At 58.3% G+C, this 22,864-nt stretch overlaps 1 protein-coding gene across 3 annotated transcripts in view; it reads left to right on the forward strand.

The window, feature by feature from the left end:
- The window catches only part of KNDC1 (kinase non-catalytic C-lobe domain containing 1), a 65,791-nt gene that overhangs the window by 23,840 nt on the left and 19,087 nt on the right, over positions 1-22,864 (forward strand). Inside the window, exons 7-18 of one of the 3 annotated variants that reach the window (XM_053910098.1) lie at positions 2,816-2,930; positions 3,657-3,728; positions 3,821-3,882; positions 10,878-11,036; positions 12,932-13,009; positions 13,590-13,683; positions 14,178-14,340; positions 14,418-15,106; positions 15,442-15,586; positions 16,603-16,700; positions 17,550-17,938; positions 18,766-19,800. In XM_053910098.1, coding sequence (XP_053766073.1) covers positions 2,816-2,930; positions 3,657-3,728; positions 3,821-3,882; positions 10,878-11,036; positions 12,932-13,009; positions 13,590-13,683; positions 14,178-14,340; positions 14,418-15,106; positions 15,442-15,586; positions 16,603-16,700; positions 17,550-17,938; positions 18,766-18,831 — 2,130 coding nt within the window. In that variant the 3' untranslated portion in view covers positions 18,832-19,800. Of the gene's footprint in view, positions 1-2,815; positions 2,931-3,656; positions 3,729-3,820; positions 3,883-10,877; positions 11,037-12,931; positions 13,010-13,589; positions 13,684-14,177; positions 14,341-14,417; positions 15,107-15,441; positions 15,587-16,602; positions 16,701-17,549; positions 17,939-18,765; positions 19,801-22,188; positions 22,219-22,864 lie in introns of those variants that run through there. The other 2 variants (XM_053910096.1, XM_053910097.1) reach the window with 2 other exon arrangements.

Raw genomic sequence — 22,864 nt, forward strand, 5'->3', positions numbered from 1 at the left:
ACGGAAGCTGTGACTACCGCCTCCCCCTGCCGCAGGTGTGGCCCCAGGCGTGGCCCCAGGTGTGACGCCAGGCCAGAGCCTCCCCTGTGGCCCCCCTGGGGGTGCGGGGGGGGCGTCCCACAGAGCACCCCACACGCCCAGGCCTCACCTGGCTTCACCCAGCACGCAGCACCCCGCGCATTCTCCAAAGAGGCACACCCCTGCCTGGGGGGTAATGCTCTTTTATCTTCTTTAATTTAAATTTTAGTTGGTTAGCATGCAGCGCAACGTGGGTTTCAGGGGTAGAACCCAGTGATTCACCCAGCGCTCACTCCAGACAGCGCCCTCCTTAATGCCCATCACCATCCAGCCCATCCCCCACCCACCTCCCTCCATCAACCTTCGGTTTGTTCTCCGTTTTTAAGTCTCTTGTGGTTTGTTTCATTCTCTTGTCTTCTCGCCCCACTGCCCCTATGTTCATCCGTTTGTTTCCCAAGTTTCACACGCGTGAAACCATAGGGTACCTGTCTTTGACTGACTTCTCTCGCTTGGTGTCATACCCTCTAACTCATCCGTCATTGCAAATGGCAAGATTTCATTCTTGTTGGTGGCCGAGGAGTATTCCATCGTGCCTGTCAGACCACCTCTTCTTACGCAAACAATATGCAGGGAGCTGCCTCCGCAGGGGGAGGCGGGGCAGCATCAGGCCCAAAAGGGGCATCCACCTCTGGGACCCCGCCCCCAGCCCTGGCGCTCCACCCCCCAGCCCTGGCGCCCCGCCCCCAAACCCTGGCACTCCCCCTGAGGCTTGTTTTCAACGTCAGGCACTAACACCACGAGTTGGGATTGCTCACGGGTCAAGCGTGGCGCCCTGCGCCCTCAGATCTTCATCGATGCTGGGGTTCTGTGCAGCTGTCAGGACGGGGTCTCCCAGGGCAGCTGGGGTCTCCCAGGCCTGGTGGCTGCACCCCATCTGCTGAGACGGACAGGCATCTCCGTTCTGGGAGTTTGCACTGTGTTTAGTTGAACCACGTGTGCTCTGAGGGGCCTGCGGCCCTAGGCCCTTCTGTGTGGTGACACCTGGGCTCAGCAGGTCCCTCCCCAACGCTCTGTCCCCATGAGGTCCTCAGGCAAAGCCACCTAGGGGGCCAGTGTGCTGCAGGGCAGCGCTGGGCCCTCACCAGGGCACCAAAGGCCGTGTTTCCCACCACGCTCTGTTGACCCAAAGGACAAAAGGTCAAGAGTCTGTGATTTATATTTGTATTCATATCCTGGTAAGGACCCGAGGGTAATTTACGTAAAAAACATAGTTACCGTAAGGCAAGTGTCTGTCCTGACGACCCCAGTGCACTGACACGTGCGTAACGTGCACACGCATGTGTCCCCACTCGGCTCACACGGCCTCCACTGGCCTCCTGCGTCCGCCCGACCTCCACACCAGCTTGTGCAGAGAGAGCTCCAGTCACACGCCCTAGCCCTGGACTTGGCTCACCTTCCCCTGCCCAACAGCCTCACAACGGCCCGCCTTCCAGATGGGTAAACCGAGGCACAGAGTGGCCATGCACCCTCTCGGAGGGCGGGCAGCCACTGAGGGGCAGGGCGGACTGGGAGCCCAGCTGCCGTCTTGACCACGAGGCTTCCCTGCCCCAGAGGCCCCGTGGGACCAGGGCCACGCAGACCTCCCCCCACCCCAGGCATCAGGGCACCCAGATCTCCACTGCGGAGCGTGAACGGGGTTCAGAGCTGGCTGCTTCAATCCCCACATGTAGCAGGAGGCTTGGGGTGCACCGCTCCCGGAACGTGGGCCGCCAGCCGGGCACTGCAGAAACGGGGCTAGAAGGAGCAAGGCGGCTGCACCCCGCGTGGAGCGGGGTCAAGGGTGGAGACACTGCCTCTGGAACCTTCCCTAGAGCATGCGCTTCTGTGTCCCAAGTGTGGGGGCTGTGGTCCTAGCTCTTCCCGTGGCCTCGAAGTGGCAAACTACCTTCCAGCGGAGTGCGTTCTGACTCCAGGACTTTTCCGTGTGTAGCAGGGACGGTGGGGGTGAAGCAAAGCTCGTGTCACATAAACTTTGCCCTCTCACCCGTTGAGCATGCGGTCTGGAGCACCCAGCACGGTCACCCCGCAGGCAGCCACTCCCACCCTCCATCCCCAGGACTCTCCCATTCCCCCAAACCGAAGGTCTGTCCCCGATCAGGTCCCCATCCCCTCCCCGCCCCTGGCGCCCACCATCCGCCCTCTGTGTCTGGAACGTGATGGCTCTGGGGACCTCGCGAGGGTGGAGTCACACTGGGCCTGTCTTTTTGTGTCCAGCTTCTGTCACTGGGCATCGCGCCCTCAGGGCTCATCTGCCCCATGGCAGGTGTCTCCCTCCCGTGAGGCTGGGGGACGTTGTGCCGTGTGGACGGGCCGCTGCGTTCACCCGCTCGTCCACGGTGGACACTCGGGTCCCTTCCACCAGTGGGCTCCTGTGAATCTGCTGCTGTGGACATGGGGGTGTCTGTCTGAGGCCCCGCTTTCAGTTTGGGGGGGGGCGCCCGGAAGTGGGATCGCCCGATCACGTGGTGATCCTGTGTTTAATCTTGAGGACCCGCCACACCGTTGTCCACACGGCTGCACTGTCTGACATCGCCACCAGGGGCACAGGGTTCTGATCCTTCACGCCCTCCCCCCTCGTGTCCATGCGGGGACTTGGCCCACTTGGTCAGGAGCGCACTGTGTGGGAGGCACATCCCACCCTGATTCGAGGTGGTTCCCGCCCAGTTCCCTCCCCCAGCGGTGGGCTGAGCTGACCCCACGTACCCACTCTCACTGAGATGTGACTTCTCCCCACCAGGGCATCTCCCTGCAGGACCTCCTGTGCCAGCTGGGCCGGCCCTTCAAGGAGTATGAGCTCTGGGCTCTGTCCCACGCGTGTCTCAGTGCTCTGCGTGCACACAGCGAGCACCCAGGTGAAGTTCTGCCCCGCGGTTCCGTGTTCAGCCCCGCCCCCCAATATGTTCCAAGGCCAAGACCAAGAGGAGCACCTGGGCCATGGGGCCGGCCTGGGGCCAGGCGGTTGTGTCCCCACTGTGAGCCAGTGGTGCCCTGGACATGTCTGCTCTGGTCTCAGGACCAGAGGGGCCCAGGGCAGAGTATGAGCTGTGTGGATGGCCCACATCCCCTCAATGGGGCGACACTGTCCCCAAGGAAGCAACGTTGGCCAGGGAGAGGGGGGGATTTCAGACACTACCCTGATTCGCAGCCCCCTGAAGCACAGCCCTCCCGGACAGCGTGGTGGCCGACAGCCCTTGAGATTACCAGGTCCTGGGGAGGGCGATGAGGAGAAGGTCTGCTGTCCGGTCCTGTGACCCCCAGGCCTTGGGGGTGCAGCCTCGACGGGGGCCCCTCAGGGGGGCAGCGCTGGGTGCTGGGCCATGTCCCCCCCGTGCCCCTCCTCTTCCTTGAGCTGCTTGCAGTTCCCAGCTTGATGTGCCCGGGGAAGCCTCGAAGAGCCCTCCCCGGGCCCTGTCCAGCCTCTGGCCCCTGTGCTGTGCTCCCTGGAGACTGGGGGCGGGGGCGGGGTGCTGTGGGCTGGGGGGGGAGCTGCCCCACCCTGAGCACACCACTGCGGGTTTTCCGGGAGAGCCGGGTCCCCACGGTGAGTCTGGCCACCCTGACCCCACCTTCTCTTGCAGCATACCTGTGCCTGGACTCCGTGCTGGTGGCCGAGGACGGGGCCGTTCTCTTCGGCCCACCCCCTGCCAATGGTGCGTACGCAGGGACACCCTCAGGAGCTGTGCTCCACCACAGACCCCCAAGGCTGAAAGGGAAACTAAGAGCTTGGGCCTTTCTCTCTCAGGCACTTACGACACGTTTTTTCTGGCTCCTGAAGTTGCAGACCAAGAGCTGGTGACGGAGAAGGTAACCGGGGCCTTCCCGTCCCTTCCCAGGGCCTCCTGCCCCACACCCTCGGTGGCGCCCCCTTCTGCCCAGAGAGCTGGGGTTGGGGGTGAGGCATGGGCCCCTCACCGGGACTCAGGGGGAGTCAGGGAGCCCTCCCCCAGTGCAGGAGTCGCCTCCCCAGCCCTGGCTCTCCTGGCCTGGGCAGCGTCCACCCAGCAGGTGCCTCCCGAGGGCGGCAGGGCGGGGGCTTCTGCATGGACAGCTCTGGGCGGTATGTGTTGGCTCAAGAGAGCTCAGGGCTGAACTTTCAGGAATATTTACAAGGCATTTGTTAAACAGAGTGTTATTAAAAATTAAATTGTACACACTTACGGGGCGCCCGGCTGGCTCAGTCGATGGAGCATGTGACTCTTGATCTTGGGGTGGTGCGTTCAAGCCCCACGTTGGGCATGGAGCCCACTTTAAAAAATAATAACAAAATGAAACAAAAATTAAATTATACAAACTTTAAATTAAGTAAATTATATTCAAAACCAAGGTAGAACTCCACTTCCCTACTCCCCGACTAAGTACAGCTAGAAACCCCGCATCCCTAAAACAAACGTGAGAAGTGTGCAAGGCAGAGAGCAGAAGGCAGCCTGGCCGGGGCCTCGGGCTGAGGAGGGCACAGTGGTAAGGGCCCTGCTCCTTCTCTCTGCCTCATGCGTGGAGGCAAAGGTACTGCACTCGAGCCAGAGGAAGGGGTGAGGAGAGGGGCGGGCCTACCCAGGCGGTGCCAGAGGAGGCTGAGCACCCCCACCAGTCTATTCCAAGGACCCCTGCCCATTAAGCGGTGAAGATCATGTATGTGGGGAGCCTGGACCCCCACCACTGCACCCAACCCCCTGCAGTAGCAAATGCCCTTCGAGGCCAAGTGTTGCCAAAGGAGGCCTCATGGAGAGCTGGAACTCCCACCATCACCCAGCGGCAACAAGGCCACCCCTACCTCGTGCTGGGAGTGGAGGCAGGTGAGGAGCAGAAAGGATGTCCTCCCACCCCTCCCGGCCAGAGGTGTGGCACCGGAGGCCCAACAGGGAGCCAGGATTCCCACCCCCTCCAGCAGCAAAGAGGATCCCCCTCCTCAGGTGTCAGTTGAGGCCAAATACAGAACCTGGACTGTGCCCCCACCTGGCAATAACAAGATGGTGTCTCCTTTTCCGGACAGTGCTGTCAGAGAAAGTCAGGTAAAACAAGTTAAATAAGATCTAGAGGCTTACAACATGAAAATGTCCAGGTTTCAACCAAAAGTCACTTGCCACACCAAGAACCAGGGAGATTCAAACCTAATGAAAAAAGACAATCAACAGATGCCAATGTTGACACTGTGGGATACAGCCAAAGCAGGGCTAAGAGGGAAATTCGTAGCACTAACTGCATATGTGAGAAAAGAGGTAAACGCTCAAGTCAGTAATCTAAGCTCCTCAAGAACCTAGAAGAAGAGCAACACAGACCCAGAGCAGAGGAAGGAAGTCATGAAGACGAGAGCAGAAATCAATGAAAATGGAATAACAATAGAGAAAACAGTGAAGTGAAGAGGTGGTTCTTGGTAAAGACCAACAAAATGTGAAGACTTGCAGCAAAACTGACAACAATAAAAAGAAGACACAAATTACTAATATCAGGAATGACACAGAGGATTCCCCGACAAACCCTTCAGGCATCGAAAGAATAATGGAATACCACAGATAAGTCTACACACATAAATTCGACAACTTAGATGAAATGGGCCAGTTCTTCAGAAATCATACACTACCACAATGCATTCGATATGAAATAGATCTTTGAACAGCCCTCGACTATTGAAGAAATTGAATTTGTACACTTAAAGGTCTCAAAAAATAAATCTTTGGGCCCAGCAGTTTCACGGGGGAGTTCTACTCAATGTTTAAAGAAAAATTACTACCATTTCTACACAATCTTTTCCAAAAAAGAAAAGAAGAGAAAACACTTCCCAATATATTTAATTAAGCTAATATATATACTGTCAATGTAGATAGATAGATGAAAGATAGATAGATAGATAGATAGATAGATAGATAGATAGAGGCATCTGTACACACACACACAGCAACATCTCTCATGAACATAAAGGCAAAAATCCTTAACAAAATATGCAGCTAGAATTCAGCAATATATAAAAACTATGCACCATGACAAAGTGGGGGGGGGGGTGGTATTCTAGGGATAAAGGGCTGGTTTAGTATTTGAAAATCAATTAGTCCAACATATTAACCAGCTAAAAAAAGAAAAATTCCATAATCACATTAATTGATGCAGGAAAACCATTTGGCAAAATTCAACACCCATTCATAATAACAACAACAACAAAAACCTGAGAAAAATACAAGTAGAAGAAACTTTCTCAGCTTAATAAAAAGCATCTACACACACATGCACGCACACACACACACACACACACACACACACACACACACATACACACACACCCTATAGCTATCATACTCAATGGGGAAAGACTAAATGCTTTCCCCACGACTGGGAACAAAGCAAGGATGTCCACTCTCACTGCTCCTACTCAACATACTGCTGGAAGCTGTAGCCACTACAATAATGCAAAAAAAAAAAAAAAAAAAAAAAAAAAAGGCAAGTAGGAAGCATAAAGGCCAGGAAGAAGAAATAATACCATCACAGAAGACCTGTCTATGTGGAAAACTCCAAGGAAACTCACGGAATCTACCAAAGGACTCCTAGAATTAATAAGTGAGTTCTGATATAAGATAAACATTCAAAACTAAGTTGTATTTCTATATATTAGCAATGAACATGCAGACTCCAAAATTAAAAATACAGTGCGTGCTCTCAGCACTAGCACCATCTCAGAAACCTCCAGGCCATGAACCAAGTGGAGGAAGAAGTAAATGCACAGGCTGAAGCATAAAAGAAGAACGATGAGGCAGAAGTTCAAGTAAACCACTAACTTGTGCACCCATGGAAGCTACGGGAGGGGAAACAAGGAAAGCCAGAGGCCAGGGACACTGGCACAATTATTGGACTGCACACCTACTTTCTAGATCTTGTTTCAGAAACAAATGGATCTAGAAACATCCATCGTCATCTGATTGCAACAACCACCTTTGAGAGACCCACCTTGCTCATACAAAAACAGTCCCTTTTGGTCCTTTGCCCTGGATCTGTGATTTTCAGGACTAATCCTGTACTCAGAATACAACGTGTACAATAAATCATTTCTTCTATTGTCCTAGCTGAAATATACATATAAATATAAATTTAATTAAGATACAAACTTTATGTAAATGTACAATCACTCAAAAATTGAAATACTTACATGTAATCTAACCAAACACACACAGGACTGAATGCTGAACGCTACAAAATGCTGACGAAAGAAATCCAAGAAAATCTCTGGGATGGAGAGCCAGGCAGAGAGCTTTCATCCTTGACACCAGAAGCAGTATCCTTACATTTTTCACAAAAGGAAAAGTGGGCAAAATGAACTTCATCAAAATTAAAAACTGACCAAGTGGGATTTATTCCATGCCTGAAAGGCTGACTCAACAATGGAAAATCGATTAATTTAACACATCACATCAATGGGCTAAAGAAGAAAAGTTGTGTTTGTGTTAATAGACGCTAAGCTATTGATGAAATTCACTACACATTCAGGATGCAAGCTCTCAGCAACCTAGGAATGGAGGGAAACTTCCTCAACTTGATAAAGAACATCTACTAAAACCTACAGCTCACATAATTAATGGTGAGGAAACTAGATGCTTCCCCCCTAAGATTGGGGAAAACTCAAGAATGTCATTCTCACCACTCCTATTCAACATCATACTGGTATTCCTAGCTAATGGAGTAAGACAAGAAAAGAAAATGTGTACAGATTGAGAAGGAAGAAATAAAACTGTCTTTGTTCACAAGTGACATGATTGCCTATTTAGAAAATCCCAAAGAATCAACAAAAATCTCCTGGAACTAATAAACAATTTTTTAAGTTTATTTATTTATTTATATTGACAGAGCGAGAGGCAGGGGAGAAACCTAAACAGGCTCTGCACTGACAGATGCAGGGCTTGAACCCACAAACCATGAGATCACGACCTGAGCCAAAACGGAGTGTTGGACGCTTAACTGACTAAGACCCCCCAGGCACCCCAATAAGCAACTATAGCAAGATTTCGGGATAGCAGGTTAATATGCAAAAGTCGGTTGCTTTACTGTTTACCACCAGTGCACAATTGGATTTTGGAATTACAAACACAATGCAATCTACATTCATACCAAAAAAAATTACTTATATATAAATCTAACAAAATATGTATAAGATCTATACGGAAAACTACAAAACCCTAATGGAAGAAAAGCCTACATAGAGAGACATTCCATATTCATGGATAGGAATATTCAATACTGTTAAGGTATCAGTTCTTCCAAATCTGATGTATAAATCAAATGCAATTTCAATCAAAATTCCAGCAAGTTACTCATGGATATCAATGATCTGATTTTAAAGTATGTATGGAGAGATAAAAGACCCAGAACAGCCAGCAAATATTGAGGGAGAAGAAGAACGTCAGAAAACTGACAATACCCAATTTTAAAACTTACCGTAGAGCAATAATGGTCGAGACAGGGTGGTGTTGACAAAAGAACAGACAAATAAATGGAACAGAATAGAGGGCCCAGAAATAGACACACACAAATAGAGTCAACTGGTCTTTAACAAAGGAGCAAAGGCAATTCGGTGGAGAAAGGACAGTCTCTTTAACAAATGGCGCTGGGACAACTGGAAGTCTGCATGCAAAAAAAAAAAAAAGAATCTAGACAGAGACCTTGCACCTTTCACAAACATTAACTCAAAATGGATCACAGACCTAAATGCAAAATGCAAAACCATAAAACTCCTAGAAAATAATGGAGAAATCTGGCAACAACTTCTGGGCGCAACACAAAATCATGATCCATGAAAGAGAAAATTGATGTTAGACTTCAGTAAAATTTCAAACTTCTGCTCCACAGAAGATATTATTGAGAGTGAAAAGACAAGCCAGGAACTGATAGAAAATATTTGCAAAGCACACACAAAGACCTCTTAAAACTCAACAATAAAAAAGCAAACAACCCGGTTAAAAAGTGGGCCCAAGGTCTGTGCAGACCCTCACGGAAGAAGACAGAGTGTGGTTAAGGAGCATGTGGAAGATGTTCGACCTCCTGTGGCACCTGGGATTGCAAAACAGGAAGCGGCCCCTGGGCCCCGGCTGGAATGGCGACAACCCAACACCGACCACACGCGTGCCGGCCAGAATGTGGGGCCGCGGGGGCTCTCGCTCATCGTGGTCGGCACAGCCCTTCGGGAGACAGCTCGGCAGATTCTTTGACCACCCTGCAGCCCAGAAACTGCCTTCCCGGGTGCTTATCCTGGAGAAATGAAACGTCCGCACAGAATCACGCACACGAACGACCACGGCAGCTGTACTCAGAATAGCCCCAAACTGGAAACAACCCAGATGTCTGTCTGGGGTGAATGGTAAAACTGGCTGTGGTCCATCCACACCATGGATTGCTACCCAGCAGTCAGAGGAACGGGGTATTGATAAGGCAGCAACCTGGAAGGATCTCCACTTAATTAAAAGCCAATCCCAAAAGGTCACATATTGTGTAATTCCATCTATGTGAAATGGCACAATTAAAGAAACAGAGAACAGATTAGTAGTTGCCAGGGATTAAGTACACGTGGCTGAGGGCTGTTGCCCTGCCTCATGCAGGAAGCGCTCTGTACCTTGATCGTGTGGATGCCTCGTCCTGGCTGGGACGTTGTCCTGCAGCTTTGCAAGATGTTACTATCATGCAGAACTGGTCCGGGGTACACAGTCTCTCTGGACTGTTTCTTACAACTGTATGTGAATCCATAATTATCTCAAAATAAGAGGTTTAGCTTTTTAAAAACGTTCATAAGTATCTACAGCTGATAATTTCATTCATGCGTGACTGTCGTGCACGGTGGCCTGTGCTCCTGGCGGTGGGAGCGCTCCTGGAGGGCACCGCTGGCACTGCCCCTGCCCCCGCGCACTGGCACCACTTGAGCAGCTTGAAGGTGGCCTCGCGGGAGCGTCCACACTGGGGAGATCGGCACACGCGGTCTGGTCAGCTGCACAGACTTAACGAGGGGACGGAGGAAATGTTAACGATGCAGCTGAACGCAGAGGTGCTCCGCGCCTGCCGTGACCCTCCAGAACTGCTGGTGGCGGGACAGCAGCCGGCTTACAGCAGCGAAGCTCGCACCGGGCCTTCCTCGGGTCGCTCTCATCCCGCCCGTTGAGTTAAATGAAAACGAAGCCAGCACGCCTGTCGGGCCACCTGTGTGACTTCCGGTACAAGAGCTGGAAAATCAGTGCCCACGTCCGGTGACACCCCTTGGCTCTCTGCAGCTGACAAAAAAAGAGTATCACACCTTACCCTCTTTTTTACACTGTGTGGTTCCCATCATTTGCATCAGGAACGTTTAGAGTAAACTGATGTGTGTAGACACGGGTATTTTTTTTAACGTTTATTTACTTTTGAGAGAGAGTCCGGACTTAACCGCCAGAGCCGCCCTGGTGCCCGAGGAAGGTGCTGTTGCTCAGAGAACCTGCTGCTAAATAGCAGCACACTGCTGGTTTGGGGGGCTCCTGGCCTCTGAACCCCGAGCCGCGGCCTCCAGCTGCCTGAGGACAGCGGAAGGTGGGAGGGTCCCACGGAGGCCTCAGGTCTTGGCTGCTCACACCTGAGGGTGATGACCCGGGAGTACTTGGTAAGCACGCAGGTTCCCAGGCCAGTCCCCGCTCCCCCAGGGATCTGACTCAGGGTCTGGCGGACCTCCAAGCTCCGAGGAGGTGCGAACCGGGGGTGCGGATCAGAGCCACCGTCCTGCTGGTGCCCCGGGTGCCCTTGGGGGACCCCCGGGTGGGGACGTGCTGCTGAGCAGGGCTGGCCTTTCCCTCCCCCGCCCCCAGGCCTCCGTGTACTGTGTGGCTGCGGTCCTGTGGACGGCAGCCAAGTTCAGCGTTCCCCGAGACCACAAGCTGGCCCTGCCTCGCAGGCTCAAGACCCTCCTCTTGGACATGGCTAGACGCAGCGCCCAGGAGCGGCCGTGTGCGGCAGAGGCCATCAAGGTAACCACACTGCGGTCGGGACCCCAGCTCACAGTCCAGGGCCTGAGCGATGGCCGACAGGGGACACGGGTTCTTGTTTCCAGGAAGAGTGGGCGCTGGACAGACGGCCACGGGTTTCATTTGTGAACAGGCAGTAGACAGTGTCTGCTGCTCACCCCCGGACCACCCCATTGTCTCCGTGGGTTCGCCGGGCCAGGGTGGGTGGGGAATGTCCTGGGGCCAGCCCGACCCCTGCCCTCATGCCCTGCCAGACGGGACAGAGGCTTCTCCCCAACAACCGACCTCCCACAGCAACTCTGAGGGTCTCTCGGCCTCCCCTCTGGTCTCTCCAGACTGGGCGGGGGCCTGATGGGGCCGGATCCTGACCCTCCCAACAGTGCCCACGTCTGCCAGCAAGAGCTGGATGCCTGAGGGGGAACTGGGCCACTGTCTCAGTGACGGAGAGGCCACAGGAAGGCCACCTGTGGAGGGAGAAGCCCTGTGCTGGCCTCCTCTGCCCCTGACTGCCCTGCTTCACCAAGTGAGGAGGAGCCCTGTGTCAAAGAGAGACACTCAGACATCAGCTACGATGCCCAGACACGCTACCCAGCAGCCACAGACAGACAGACAGCCGGGGGACGGCCCGCAGGGGAAGGAGTTGCGCTGTACCCCAGATCTGCACGGAGGCGGCTGGAGGTTACGGGGAGAGTGGGGACACAAGCGGAAACTGCCCCGGGGCGGGTCAGCACCAGCACACGGACGCTGGGAGCCAGGACCCACCCTTCCTGACGGTCGAGCTTTGGGGGATCAGGCATAAGCCCCTGAACAAGACCGTCCTGGGTCGTGAGAGTCACATACGCCCCACAGGGGCGGAGGAGGGGTTCAGAGCCGTGACCTTTGATAGTAATTGCTCTAAGGCAGGAGGGCATAGCCTCTGCCTGGCGTTGGCTCGAACAAACTGAGGTTTTCCAGGCAGGAGCCCGAAGGGGTCGGGGCCGTCCCTGACTTCGGCCGCCCCAAGCCGCACTCTGGCTGGCCAGCCTCTGTGCAGGGCTTGGTTGGGGCTCCCGCCAGCAGTTAGGAAATGACCTAGGTGTTCCGGGGGAGGGAAGGTGCTTACACGGTAGCTTAAAAAAGAATCTTTATCTTTCTTAATCTTCACTGTCAATACTGTCCATGACCCCAGATGAAAAGTAGACGTTCTCATCATGACATTCTCTCCCCAAATATCAGAATGTTTGAGCTTGTAGAGTCAGTTCCCAGGGGTCAGCTGCATTTTCAGGGTCCACCCCCCATCCCAGAGCGTTTCTTCCTGTGCACGCACAGGCGGGGCACACGCACAGACGCGGGGACAGACAGCTGGCTTCAAACCTGCCTGGGCCCCATCCACATTTGTCCTGCAAGCAGCCACTGCCTTGTTGTCAAGGTCACCGAGGACTCGGGCCTGCCTGGGTCAAATTGCAGTTAATTGGAAATGTCTACATAAGTTTTCTCTTGCCTGTTTTTTTAGGTTGCAGTTTTGGGGTTTGCTGTCTGTGCATGTGGGAGCTGACTGGTCTGCCCCTAACTCCTCTGTGGTTCTGTAGCATCACCTGTTCTTGAAGTCTTTAGAGGGACAGGCTGGAAAGGTCATGTGTCATTGTGCCCTCCTCTCCGGCGCTGAGGCAGCCCCTCAGCAAGGGGTGGGGGGCATTTCTGTTCAGCCTTTATTCCTTCTACGTGGGGCTGCAGAATTTCATCCCCGGCTCCCCGAGGCTGGGGTCTGCTTCCTGTACACGAAGCCCCCAGGCCCTCCTCCCTGCCGCTGTGCACTCTCTCAAGGGCTCCTGCCCAAGGCGTGCTCCCCTCTACGTTTGGAGTGACGTGGGCCCGGCCTGCGGCCTCCCAGATGCCGGACACGGGGCTCCTTCTTTCAGATATGCAGCACTTACCTCCTTCAGCGAGGCATGGACAGCAGGAAGATTTTAGCCCACCTGAGGGCGTCCACCTGCAAGGTAAGACAGTGCCCTGCAGAGTGTGTGTGAAGCCCCCTCGGTTCTGTGCTGGGGCCCGGGCCCTGGGGAGACGAGGACGCTTGTTCTCGCTGTTTACTGTGCAGGTGGAGAGCGAGTTTAGGAAAGGGGGGGCATACCCCACAGTGACCCTCAGGCACAGGTGGCTGTCAGCCTCCTGGGCCTGCGGGCCCGGCGGGCCCCGTGGATGGCAGACAGGCACACACACTCCCCCGCAGCGACGGTGCCCTAGAAACCTACCCACACTTTGTTGAATTGGGAAGCAAGCGCCCCCAAGGCTCCCATTGGAAAGAGAAGCAAACCAGGGGGCACCCGGCTGCCTCAGTCGGGGGAGGAGGGGACTCTTGATCTCAGGGTTGTGCGTTTGAGCCCCACACTGGGTGGAGACATAACTGAAAAATAAAATCTGAAAAATAAATAGAGAGAGAAACAAGTCCAGTGTGTGAGCCAGTGCCAGCTAAGAGCTCCGCTGAAAAGTCGGGGAGCACCCCACGGCATCCACTCGGGACCGCCGGGCCCCTGGATTCACCTTGACTGGGGCCATCCTGTTCTTCTGCCTCAGGTTGACCAGGAGGAGGAGACCATCGGCCTCCAGAACGCTCTCTCGGTGGTGGAGCTGAACCCCAGTGCGATGCCGCCTCCCGGGCCCAGCTCAGGTGAGCCGCCAGGGCCTGGCCCTTCCTGCCCCCGACGCCACGGCTACCCCCGCTGCTGACCCCCCAGCCCTGAGCGGACACCCACAGGCAGCCACCACGGGGCCCCGGAGCAGGGTGTCCAGGACCTCCTGGCGGCCTGGCTGTCCACCTCTGGTCTGACGGCCCTGTCACGCTCCCGTGTCCACATCCACGTGCCGCTGCCCAGCTCCTGTCCTGCCCCGTCTTCCCCCCAGCCTGGCTGTCATGCCGGGTGGTAACCCCCATCCTGCAGCACAAAGAAGAGCCCCTCCTCCCATCCGTGGCCTTCTCCGTGGCTCCCAGCTCTGCCACCCTTGGCCCCGGCCGCCTCAGGCCTGTCAAAGTCCCCTTGGAGCCCCACGGGGGGAGGGGTGCAGCACCCGCGGGGGCGGGGAGGAGCCAGCGCACCTTATGGCAGAGGTGGGAGCTGCTCCAGGGCATGTCGGGGCCCGCACTCACGCGCAGTCTGTCCCCAGGCTTTGTTCAGGTCGGCGGAGACACCAGGCTGGTGGCAGTGCAGGGGCCCGTGCCCACTCAACCCTCCTGCTGCGAAGCGGCCGCCTCCCTGCCGGCCGCCTTCACCTCGGCAGCCACACACTTCAAGCCCATTGTACTGGCACCAGATGCAGGTGACGCCAGGTGAGCAGCCCCACCCCGGAGCTGGCGGGGTCCCCGAGCCCCTCCTCAGCACTCTCTCCTTCTCTCTGTGCTCTCAGGGACCAGGAGGGCACTGCGAAGCAGGCTCCCGAGACCCATGGAGCAGCCCCCAGCCAGAAGATTCCTGACCAGCTGGTACCGGGTGCCGGGCCACAGGGAGCAGCCCCAGAGCCTCTCAGAGAGTCCGTGCCGAGAGACACGGGCCAGGGGAACCCCTGCACCCCTCCCCCTGCCCCGGCCAGCCCGCCGGAGGAGGCTTCACCAGCGATGCCCGCATCCTCTACGGCTGTCCCACCCCTGAAGGCACAGGTGCCCCCCACGGAGCAAGGGCCAGACCCGGTAGCCCTGCCTGGAGCCTCTTCCGAGGGCCTCAGGCCTCGGCCCCCAGGGTCCAGTGCAGCCCGCCATGACCTGGGTCACCCAGCCAAGCCGCCCAGGAGCAAAGCCACTGAGGGCCCAGACCAGGAGCCGGGGGGTCCCCCGTCAGCCCCGAGGGACCCCTCCCTGGCCAAGGCGAGTCCAGACAGCCCCAAGGGCACCTCGGTCCCAGAGCAGGATGACCAGGCCCCAGACAGTCACCGCGAGCGGCCCCTGCCAGCAGACCGCAAGCTCTGTCCGCCCAGTGTGGACGCCTCACCCCTCCCGAAGAGGACGGCCTGTCCGTCGCTGCAGGAGGCCATGCGCCTCATCCAAGAGGAGTTTGCCTTTGACGGCTACTTGGACAACGGGCTGGAGGCTCTGATCATGGGTATCACGGGGGGGACCACAGGGCTCCCCGGAGCAGCCCCAGGACCAGGGAGAGGCCATGGGGGGACGCAGTACACTGTAGGGGGCCCGTGTGAAGGGGGAACTGGGGTCGTCACAAAGAGGGGGCCCCCCACTCATCCATCTGCACCAAGAGCTCAGGGGGCAGAGCTGAGCCCCCCAGGATTCGGCCGGCAGCAGAGTCTTAGGCAGGAAGAGGGACTTAGAGCCCTGGCGCCCCCGCCCGGCCCCCTGCCAGCTCCTTCCGCCCTGGAGAGCGGGGAGCACGGAAGGTGCTCTCCCACGTGGTAACTGGCCGCTGTCATTTTGCAAACCCAGGGGAATACATTTACGCCCTGAAAGACCTCACCTACGCCACGTTCTGTGGGGCCATTTCGGAGAAGTTCTGTGACCTGTACTGGGGGGAACAGTTGCTGCACAATCTCTTCCACGTGGTGAACGGGAGGGCATCGGCCCCGGAGAAGTGAGTCCCCCACCCTGGGGCCTTGTTCCGCCTCCTCTAGGCCCCGGGCTGCCTTCCCTGCGCCCCCTCCCACCCCCCTGGGCTCCAGCTCCCCACCCTCCCCAGACTCGGCTGTCCACCAGGGTCCCCCTTGCCAGGCCTGCAGCCCACCCTGCGGGCGCCGGGCTCCTGTGGGCAGGGAGAGAGAGTGTGGGAGGCACAGCCCCTGCTCAGGTACCGGCCCGAGGAGGCAGAGTGACCCGGGGCCCGGAGGGGAGGACGCCCCCCAGGGAACGGGTCAGCGCTGGGTGACAGCAGGTGGATGGGGACCCTCCCTGTGCTGTCCCCCCACCCCCCGCCCCTTCAGAGACTGCCCTGCTGCTCTTCTGCCGGGGCCGGCCCACCCCCTCCTGGAGGACTGTCCACAGCGATGTGGGGGGTGCCTGGAGAGGCCCGATGCCCCGACACCCAGTCCCTGAGCCCCAGGCACACCCACAGCCCTCCCCGCCCCCGTCCCCGTGACTGCACCAGGCAGTGGGAGCTGCGAGACCGCCCTGCGGTGTTCACTGCCCACCCCGTGCAGACAGGTCAACACTGCTGAACACCCCGAACCCGTGCCTGCCCCGCCCCGGGTCCCAACACTCACAGGCCCACAGGCAGCCAACGCCCCGCATTCTCACAGCACTGACCTCCAGAAAGCCCTGTGCCAATTATTTGGGCCCCTTAATTGTTCTGGAAGGAGGGTGCTCTGTGACAGCCTGTGGCCCGCAGTCAGGGTGTCCTCGGGAAGCTGGGTGGGGCCTCTGCTAAGTGGTGCGTGTTGGGCGGCGGGGGGGGGGGTGGTGAGGGGGGAGGGCCAGGTCACCGGTGGGCCCCCACTGCAGCCCAGGTGTGTTTACGTGGGGTGAGCTCTGGGGGCTTCTGCACATCCGCCCAGAGACTCCTGCTGGAAGGCAGTGCAGGGAAGCTGTGGCATCGTGGGGGGCCGACGGGCCAGGCCACAGGGGCGTCTGAAGCATCCTTCCCTCTGATGGCAGCGCTTCAGAGGAGGCCGTGTCACAGCCCCAGGGTGACGGGACTAGCGCTCCAAGTGGCTGCTCACTGTCCAGCAAAAGGCCGTCGTTGCACGGGGCGGGTAAGACATGGGCTCCATTGGGGCAAAAACTCTCCATGGCGGGGTCCACGTTGACTCTCTTGGTGTGGCTGGGTAATTCCAGGAGGGGCTTCCCTTTGCCCCGGGGTACCCCAGTGTCCTCTCAAAGGCACCCAGAGCAGGGCTCGCCAGCTGGGGACCTTGTGCCAGGAAGAGGGGGCTCTCCCACGCCCGCAGGTGGGTGGCACGCAGGAGCCCAGTGCACTGGGGGCCGGGGGTCACATTCTGCTTCCTGGAGTCGCTGGCCAGCAGCCTGGTGATGGGACAAATCTTTGCTTCTTTCCTGGAAACATGTGCCAGTTAAAGAGTCTGAGGGTTATTTTCCTGGATTGTTAGCACAGGCTGCAGGATGCCGGAAATCTGTGTAATTTCACGGATCCCATGGGAGTGGGGCATGGCTATAGGAGTCAGGCTGCGTGACTGTGATCACACGTGTCACGGCCATCGGAGCAGGTGGCGAGCACAGGCACCTCACCCCACCCCTCTACCGCGTGCGCACTCCAGGAAGTTTGAGAGCAAAGTGAGGGCGCCCACCGGGCCCCCAGCGCCCTGCTGGCCCTCCGTCCATTCTGGTTCTCCTCATCTACACACAAGCAGCTCACGACCCAGGGGTCTCCTCCCCCACCCCGGGACAGCCCGTGTTGGGAGGGGATCTGAGGGATCCTCCTGGGAGGCAGGACCCCTGCCCTGAACCCTCAGAACCCTCTTCAGGGGGGCACCCTGCCGTCTCGAGGGGCTCGTCTGAGCGCAATCAGCTTCTCTGTGAAGAGCTGGTGATGGACCCTGCCACTTGAGCTGCATTTTCGAGGGTGGCCGTCCTCTCCTGTGCAGGGAAGGAGAAACCGGCCACCGCTCGAGTCAGCCGAGCCCCCTGCCCGCCCCCGCCGCTGTCCGACGTGGACGCAGACGAGCTCTCACGGGGTAACTTTGAGGTGGGATTCCGGCCTCAGAAGTCGGTCAAAGCCGAGCGGGAACAGCAGCCGGAGGCCGGAGAGCACGGGCAGCAGGGTGGGGGCCCCGAGGCAGTGGCCCGGCTGCCCCGGCCCAAGGACGGCGGCCTGGCCGTGAACCCCGGCCCGGCAGACCTCCAGAGCTGCAGCCCCGGCTGGTGCAGTGCCTTCTACGAGGCCGACTGCTTCGGCGCCGACGTCTACAGCTACGTGCAGGAGTTGGCAAGGCAGAAAGCTGGTGGGGCCATGGATGCCGACGCCCAGAGCCCGGTGAGTCCTGGGCCGCTGCCCGGTGCTGGGGGAGGGGGTGCAAGTCCCGCGTGGCGGCAGGCAGTGGGGCATGGTGTGCACAGAGCCCCTCCCCGTGCCCCATTCCGTGGCCCCCGCCCGCCACCAGTGGCCCCCGCTGGTCTGGGCACCCCCTCCACATCTGGGGTAGGAAATGGCTTCTGTCTCTTTGTGAGCTGGGCAAGTGGGCCACGCGTGGCGGGAGAGGACCTCGTGAGGGCGACCACAGTTGGGTTCAGGCCGTGTCGCTGGTGGGCCAGGCAGGTGCAGCTCCCTCCCCCCAGGCAGCCTCCTGCCCCTTGGGCAGCGCGCCCACCGTGATGAGAAAAGTGCCGTAGGCGCCTTGCCCATGGCAGTCCATTCAGCCTGGGCCCCGGGCTCCATCTGGCCCGGCCTGAGCTTCCCTTGCGAGCAGCCCACCCCTCCCCCCGCGCCATCCTGGTCAGGGCAGCCCAGGCTCCTCCCGGGCCAGCAGGGTGACAGGAGGGCACAAGCCTGAGAGTGGTCAGGCCAGGCCAGTCCTTAGGTGAGGGCAGAGCCCCAGAGATCTGGACCCGAGGTTCCACATAACCAGCCGCTCTGACCTGGGCTGTAGCCTCCCCCCGGGACCAGGGGCTCCCACGGAGGCGCACGAGGTGCGACCCCCCCCCCCCCCCACCAGCAGACGGGAAGGAACCGTCAGCGCTCAAGCATCCTGCCCTGGCGCCTCTACCCGCCCCTGCTTGACTCACCTCCTCTGGCCTCCAAGCACAAGCCCCAGAAACGTTGCGTCGCCCCGGCCCTCACAGCACCATCTGAACCTTTCCCAGGTGTTTTCGCCTTGCTGGCCTCCGGCCACTGCCTCAACTTGGCTGCACTGCTCAGCCCTGCGCTAGACAGAGGACGGGCCCTGCCTGGTCCTGACGCACGTGTGGACGGCGGCCGTGCCCCGTGGAGCCGTGCCGCTCCTCCCGGCGTCGTGCCGCAGGCCCTGCATGTGCCGCCTCAGGCAACAGACTCGGAGGCCTGGCCTCGTGCGCTGGGGGCCTCCTGTGGGGACCCGGTGCGCAGGGTGGCCCCCGTGTAGGGCGCCCTCCTCTGGGACCACAAGGAAGCTCCACGCCACTGTGTTGGAGTCCAGTGCCGCGGGCAGAGAGGACAGCTCCCAGGCCCGACGGTCCCCTTCCCTCCGCTGGGGGGCCTGCAGACCTCGCTCGCACTTCCTTTTCTGTAACGAGTATTTGCGCTTTGGAGCTGCTGGATGTTCTCGCCCCGGCAGCCCTGGTTCTGCACCCGCGGGGGCCTTTCCCAGAAATAGAAAGTGAACAGACTACACGTGGCGGAAGCTGCCAGCACGACTGTGGGCCACATCAGACTCCCGGTCATGGGAAACGGAGGGTACGGGGCTTGCACAGGTGGTGAGAGAACAGAGCGGGCACCAGCGACGGGGTCACGGCTCACGACACCCCAAGACGAGCGTAGGCCTCGTCACCAAGAGCGGAACAGCTTCCCCTGACACAGGATCCTGAGCGTCCCAATGCTCGTCCCCATGAGAGGAACCCACAGACCGTGAGCGCTGGGAGGCGGTGAGGAACAAACACGCTTCACGGAACACTCACGCGTGCACACTTCCCAGCTGTGTTGCCGATAGGGCCCAGAAGCAGCAGCGAGCACGCTGTCCTCCAGTCAAAGGGACCGGGGCTCCGGGGAGAAGTCGCCGACCCCGGGACGCGTGAAGATGAGCTGGGGCATCTCGTGCCAGAAAGTAAGGAGATGACGAAACAAGACGGGAGACGTCCAAAGTCCGAGGAAGCAGCTACGGGGCTCCGGCGCCCGGAGCGGCAGCAGTCTGAGTTTCCGCGTGGAAACTAAAGGAACCACGCGGATCTGTTTTCTGACTCGAAGTGGCGCGTACCCACACGTCCGCACCGAGACAGGTGGCTGACCCGAAAGGAGAGCAGTGACCCGACGGTGCTTCTGGAAGAAATAGAAAACCCACCCTTAAGTTCACGTGGAATCTCAAGGAAGCTCAAACAGCCAAAACGATCGCGACAAAGGAGACCGAAAGTGGAGGATCCGCACCTCTGGTTTCAGAACTTGTCACAAAGCTGCCACCGTCCCCACCGTGTGGTCTCGGCACGGAACAGACGCACAGGCCCGTGGGGCAGGATGGAGAGCCCGAAACAAGTCCCCGCCGACGCGAGTGCTGACAGGCCGCCAGGCCCGGCCGGCGGGCAGAGGGCAGAGGGCAGTCCGCACGGCGAATGGCGCTGGGAAGACAGGTGTCCGGCTGCACAAAGGAGCGGTCGGGCCCAGACCATACAGCACTTTCGAAAATTAGCCAGAACGTCGGAGACCGAAGCACAAGAGCTAAAACCCAAGGAGGAACACAGGGGAGGAGCTTGGTGACACTGGATTTGGAAATGATTTCTTGGACACGACACCAAGATCACAGGCAACAGAAGTAAAAATAGATTCACTGGCTTGATCAAGATGAAAACCTGCGCATCAGAGGACGCCACCAACAGAGTGGGGAAAACAGTTACAAATCCCACGTCTGAGAAAGGCTCAGGCTCCAGAGTATGTGGGGAACACAGAGGACTCCGCAAGCACGGAACAACGGACGACAGACTTGCACAGACATCGCTCCGAAGAAAACACACAAACAGCCAAACTCACGAAAAGGTTGCTCAGCGTCGTGAGTCGTGAGGGAAAAGCGAATCGAAACCACAGCGAGGCGCCACCTCACGCACAGTAGGGTGGCCCGTACCGGAATTTGGAAAAGAAAGAAAGGAACACGTGTTGGGAAGACGAGGAGAAGCTGGAACCCTTGCACACGGCTGGCGGGAACGCGAAATGACGCCGCCGCCGCGGAAAACGCTGGAGATGCCTCCAAACCCTAAGCACAGAATTATCAGTGGGTCGGCAGCCCCACGTCTGTGCGCCCGGAACAGCCGGAGGCGAGGTCTCGAGGGGACGCGTTCGCTCGGTGTTCCCAGGAGCCAGCAGGTGTGAGCCGCCCAAGTGTCCATCAGCAGACGAGTGGATAAAGAAGATGTACGATCTGCGCACAGTGGGACGTCCCCCAGCCTCGCGGGAAGGAGACACCCGTCGCGCGTGGAGGAGCCCCAAGGGCATGATGCCCAGTGACAGAAGCCAGAGGCAAAAGGACAGGCCCGGTGTGACTCCACCCTCGCAAGGTCCCCGGAGCCATCACGTTCACAGCCACAGAGAGAGGACAGTGGTTGCCAGGGACGGGGGAGGGGACGGGGACCCGATGTCTGATGGGGGACAGACCTTCCAGGATGGGACAGTCCTGGGGATGGGGGGGTGAGCACACTGGATGCCACGGAACAGCTCGATGAAAATTTGTTAAAATGGTAAATTTTATGTTATGTTTATTTTGTCACAAAAAAATTTCTAAATAAAAATTTTAAAATTAGTTGAGAAAAAAAGGGGAGCGACGACCATCGGTCCCGGGGACCTGAACTGACACCTGCAGATGTCACCATAGGTGAAGCTCTGAGTGACAGAGAAGACACGGGCAGCATCCCTGGGGAGCCCCCTTCGCCCGCCCCTCAAGCCCAACCCACCACCATCCCACCACCCTGGCCACAGCGGGACCGCGACCCAGGAGCCCCACTGACCTGGGGGACAAGGGTGGCAGCCAGGGCGGCTCGCGGTGCCCACACCGACTCCCCCGACAGCTGTGGGGACGGGGGGATGAGAAGTCCAGCTGTGCCGCCTGTGTCGGAGGTCACCTTCTGCGGTCACAAGTCATGTCCTCTGACATCACAGGTCACGCCTGCTGGGCGGCTATGGACCGGCTGCCCTGTTTCCAGCCCGTTGAGTTCAGAGCCACAGAGGGTGGCTCTCACCTGTGCGAGTGCCTGGCCCAGGCTGACGGGGCCCTGTCCTCAATTCTGTGTTGTCTTCGGGGTGGTGGCCCCCTGCAGGGAGATGCACCCACTGGAGAGCGTGGGTGACCCATGCACCGTGCGCAGACTGTTCTTGAAAGTGGGCTCGGAGACGTGCTCAGCCCAGAAGGCTGCTGGCGCCCGCGTCCATTCTTATCAGGACCATGACCCTGTGGTTGGGACGAGGCTCCCCGGGCCTGCCACCACTGAGAGTGGGGCCCGGTCCCGCGGCCCTCGGCGGGCGGCTCCCACGGGGGACGGTCTGCAGGAAGCAGGCAGTTTGAGGGAAGCTGTGGAGTGACGTGTTTTCCCTTCTGTTCCTGCTCGCCCGGGAAGGCGTCTCTGCTGGAACCCGAATGCCGCCAGGTGAGTTTCCCGTGCCCTTGTCTGCATCCTGGGTGGGCTGGATCAGGCCGCCAGTTTCACGTTTCTCTCTGAGAACCACCATGTCTGTTTCAAAACAGGAGACCCAGACAAACTCGAAGGGTATAAAACAACCATTAGACACACTTCCACATTTGCTGCCCAAACAGAGCGAGTGTGCAACAGGTCAGGCGTTGGGGTGGGGGGTCAACCAGAGGGCATCATGTTCCCTCCGTCCGTTCCTGACCGCACAGCAGCACCTGCACACCCAGCGCGTGCCGACTGGCGCCCCAGCACGTGCCGCGAGTGGGGGCTGGGAGCCCGCCTTCCGCGTGGCCACAGCATCTCTGAGGCGGCACACGGAGCGCGGAGGTCCTCTGTTGCCCTTGGCCTGCTGTTAAAACGGGCTTTGCTTTCAGTGCTGAGGTGAATGGTGCTGATCTCGGTTCATCCTGTTATGCCCAGAATTCGTGATCCCCAAAGACCAGGGAGCCGAGTCCGATGCAAAAGCAAAGAGCCTTTATTCAAGCTAGCTCAAGCTCCATCCCCTACCTGCACTGAGGCAGGGGTGAGATGCCGGGAGAGAGAGCGAATTTCAAAAGCACAAAGGTTTTATAGGGGTCTAGGGGCAGTTGGTGAGGTAATGGCC

This window comes from Panthera pardus, unplaced genomic scaffold (assembly GCF_024362965.1).
Source record: "Panthera pardus isolate Hobbes unplaced genomic scaffold, ASM2436296v1 HiC_scaffold_22, whole genome shotgun sequence".
In the NCBI taxonomy this organism is placed as follows: Eukaryota; Metazoa; Chordata; class Mammalia; order Carnivora; family Felidae; genus Panthera; species Panthera pardus.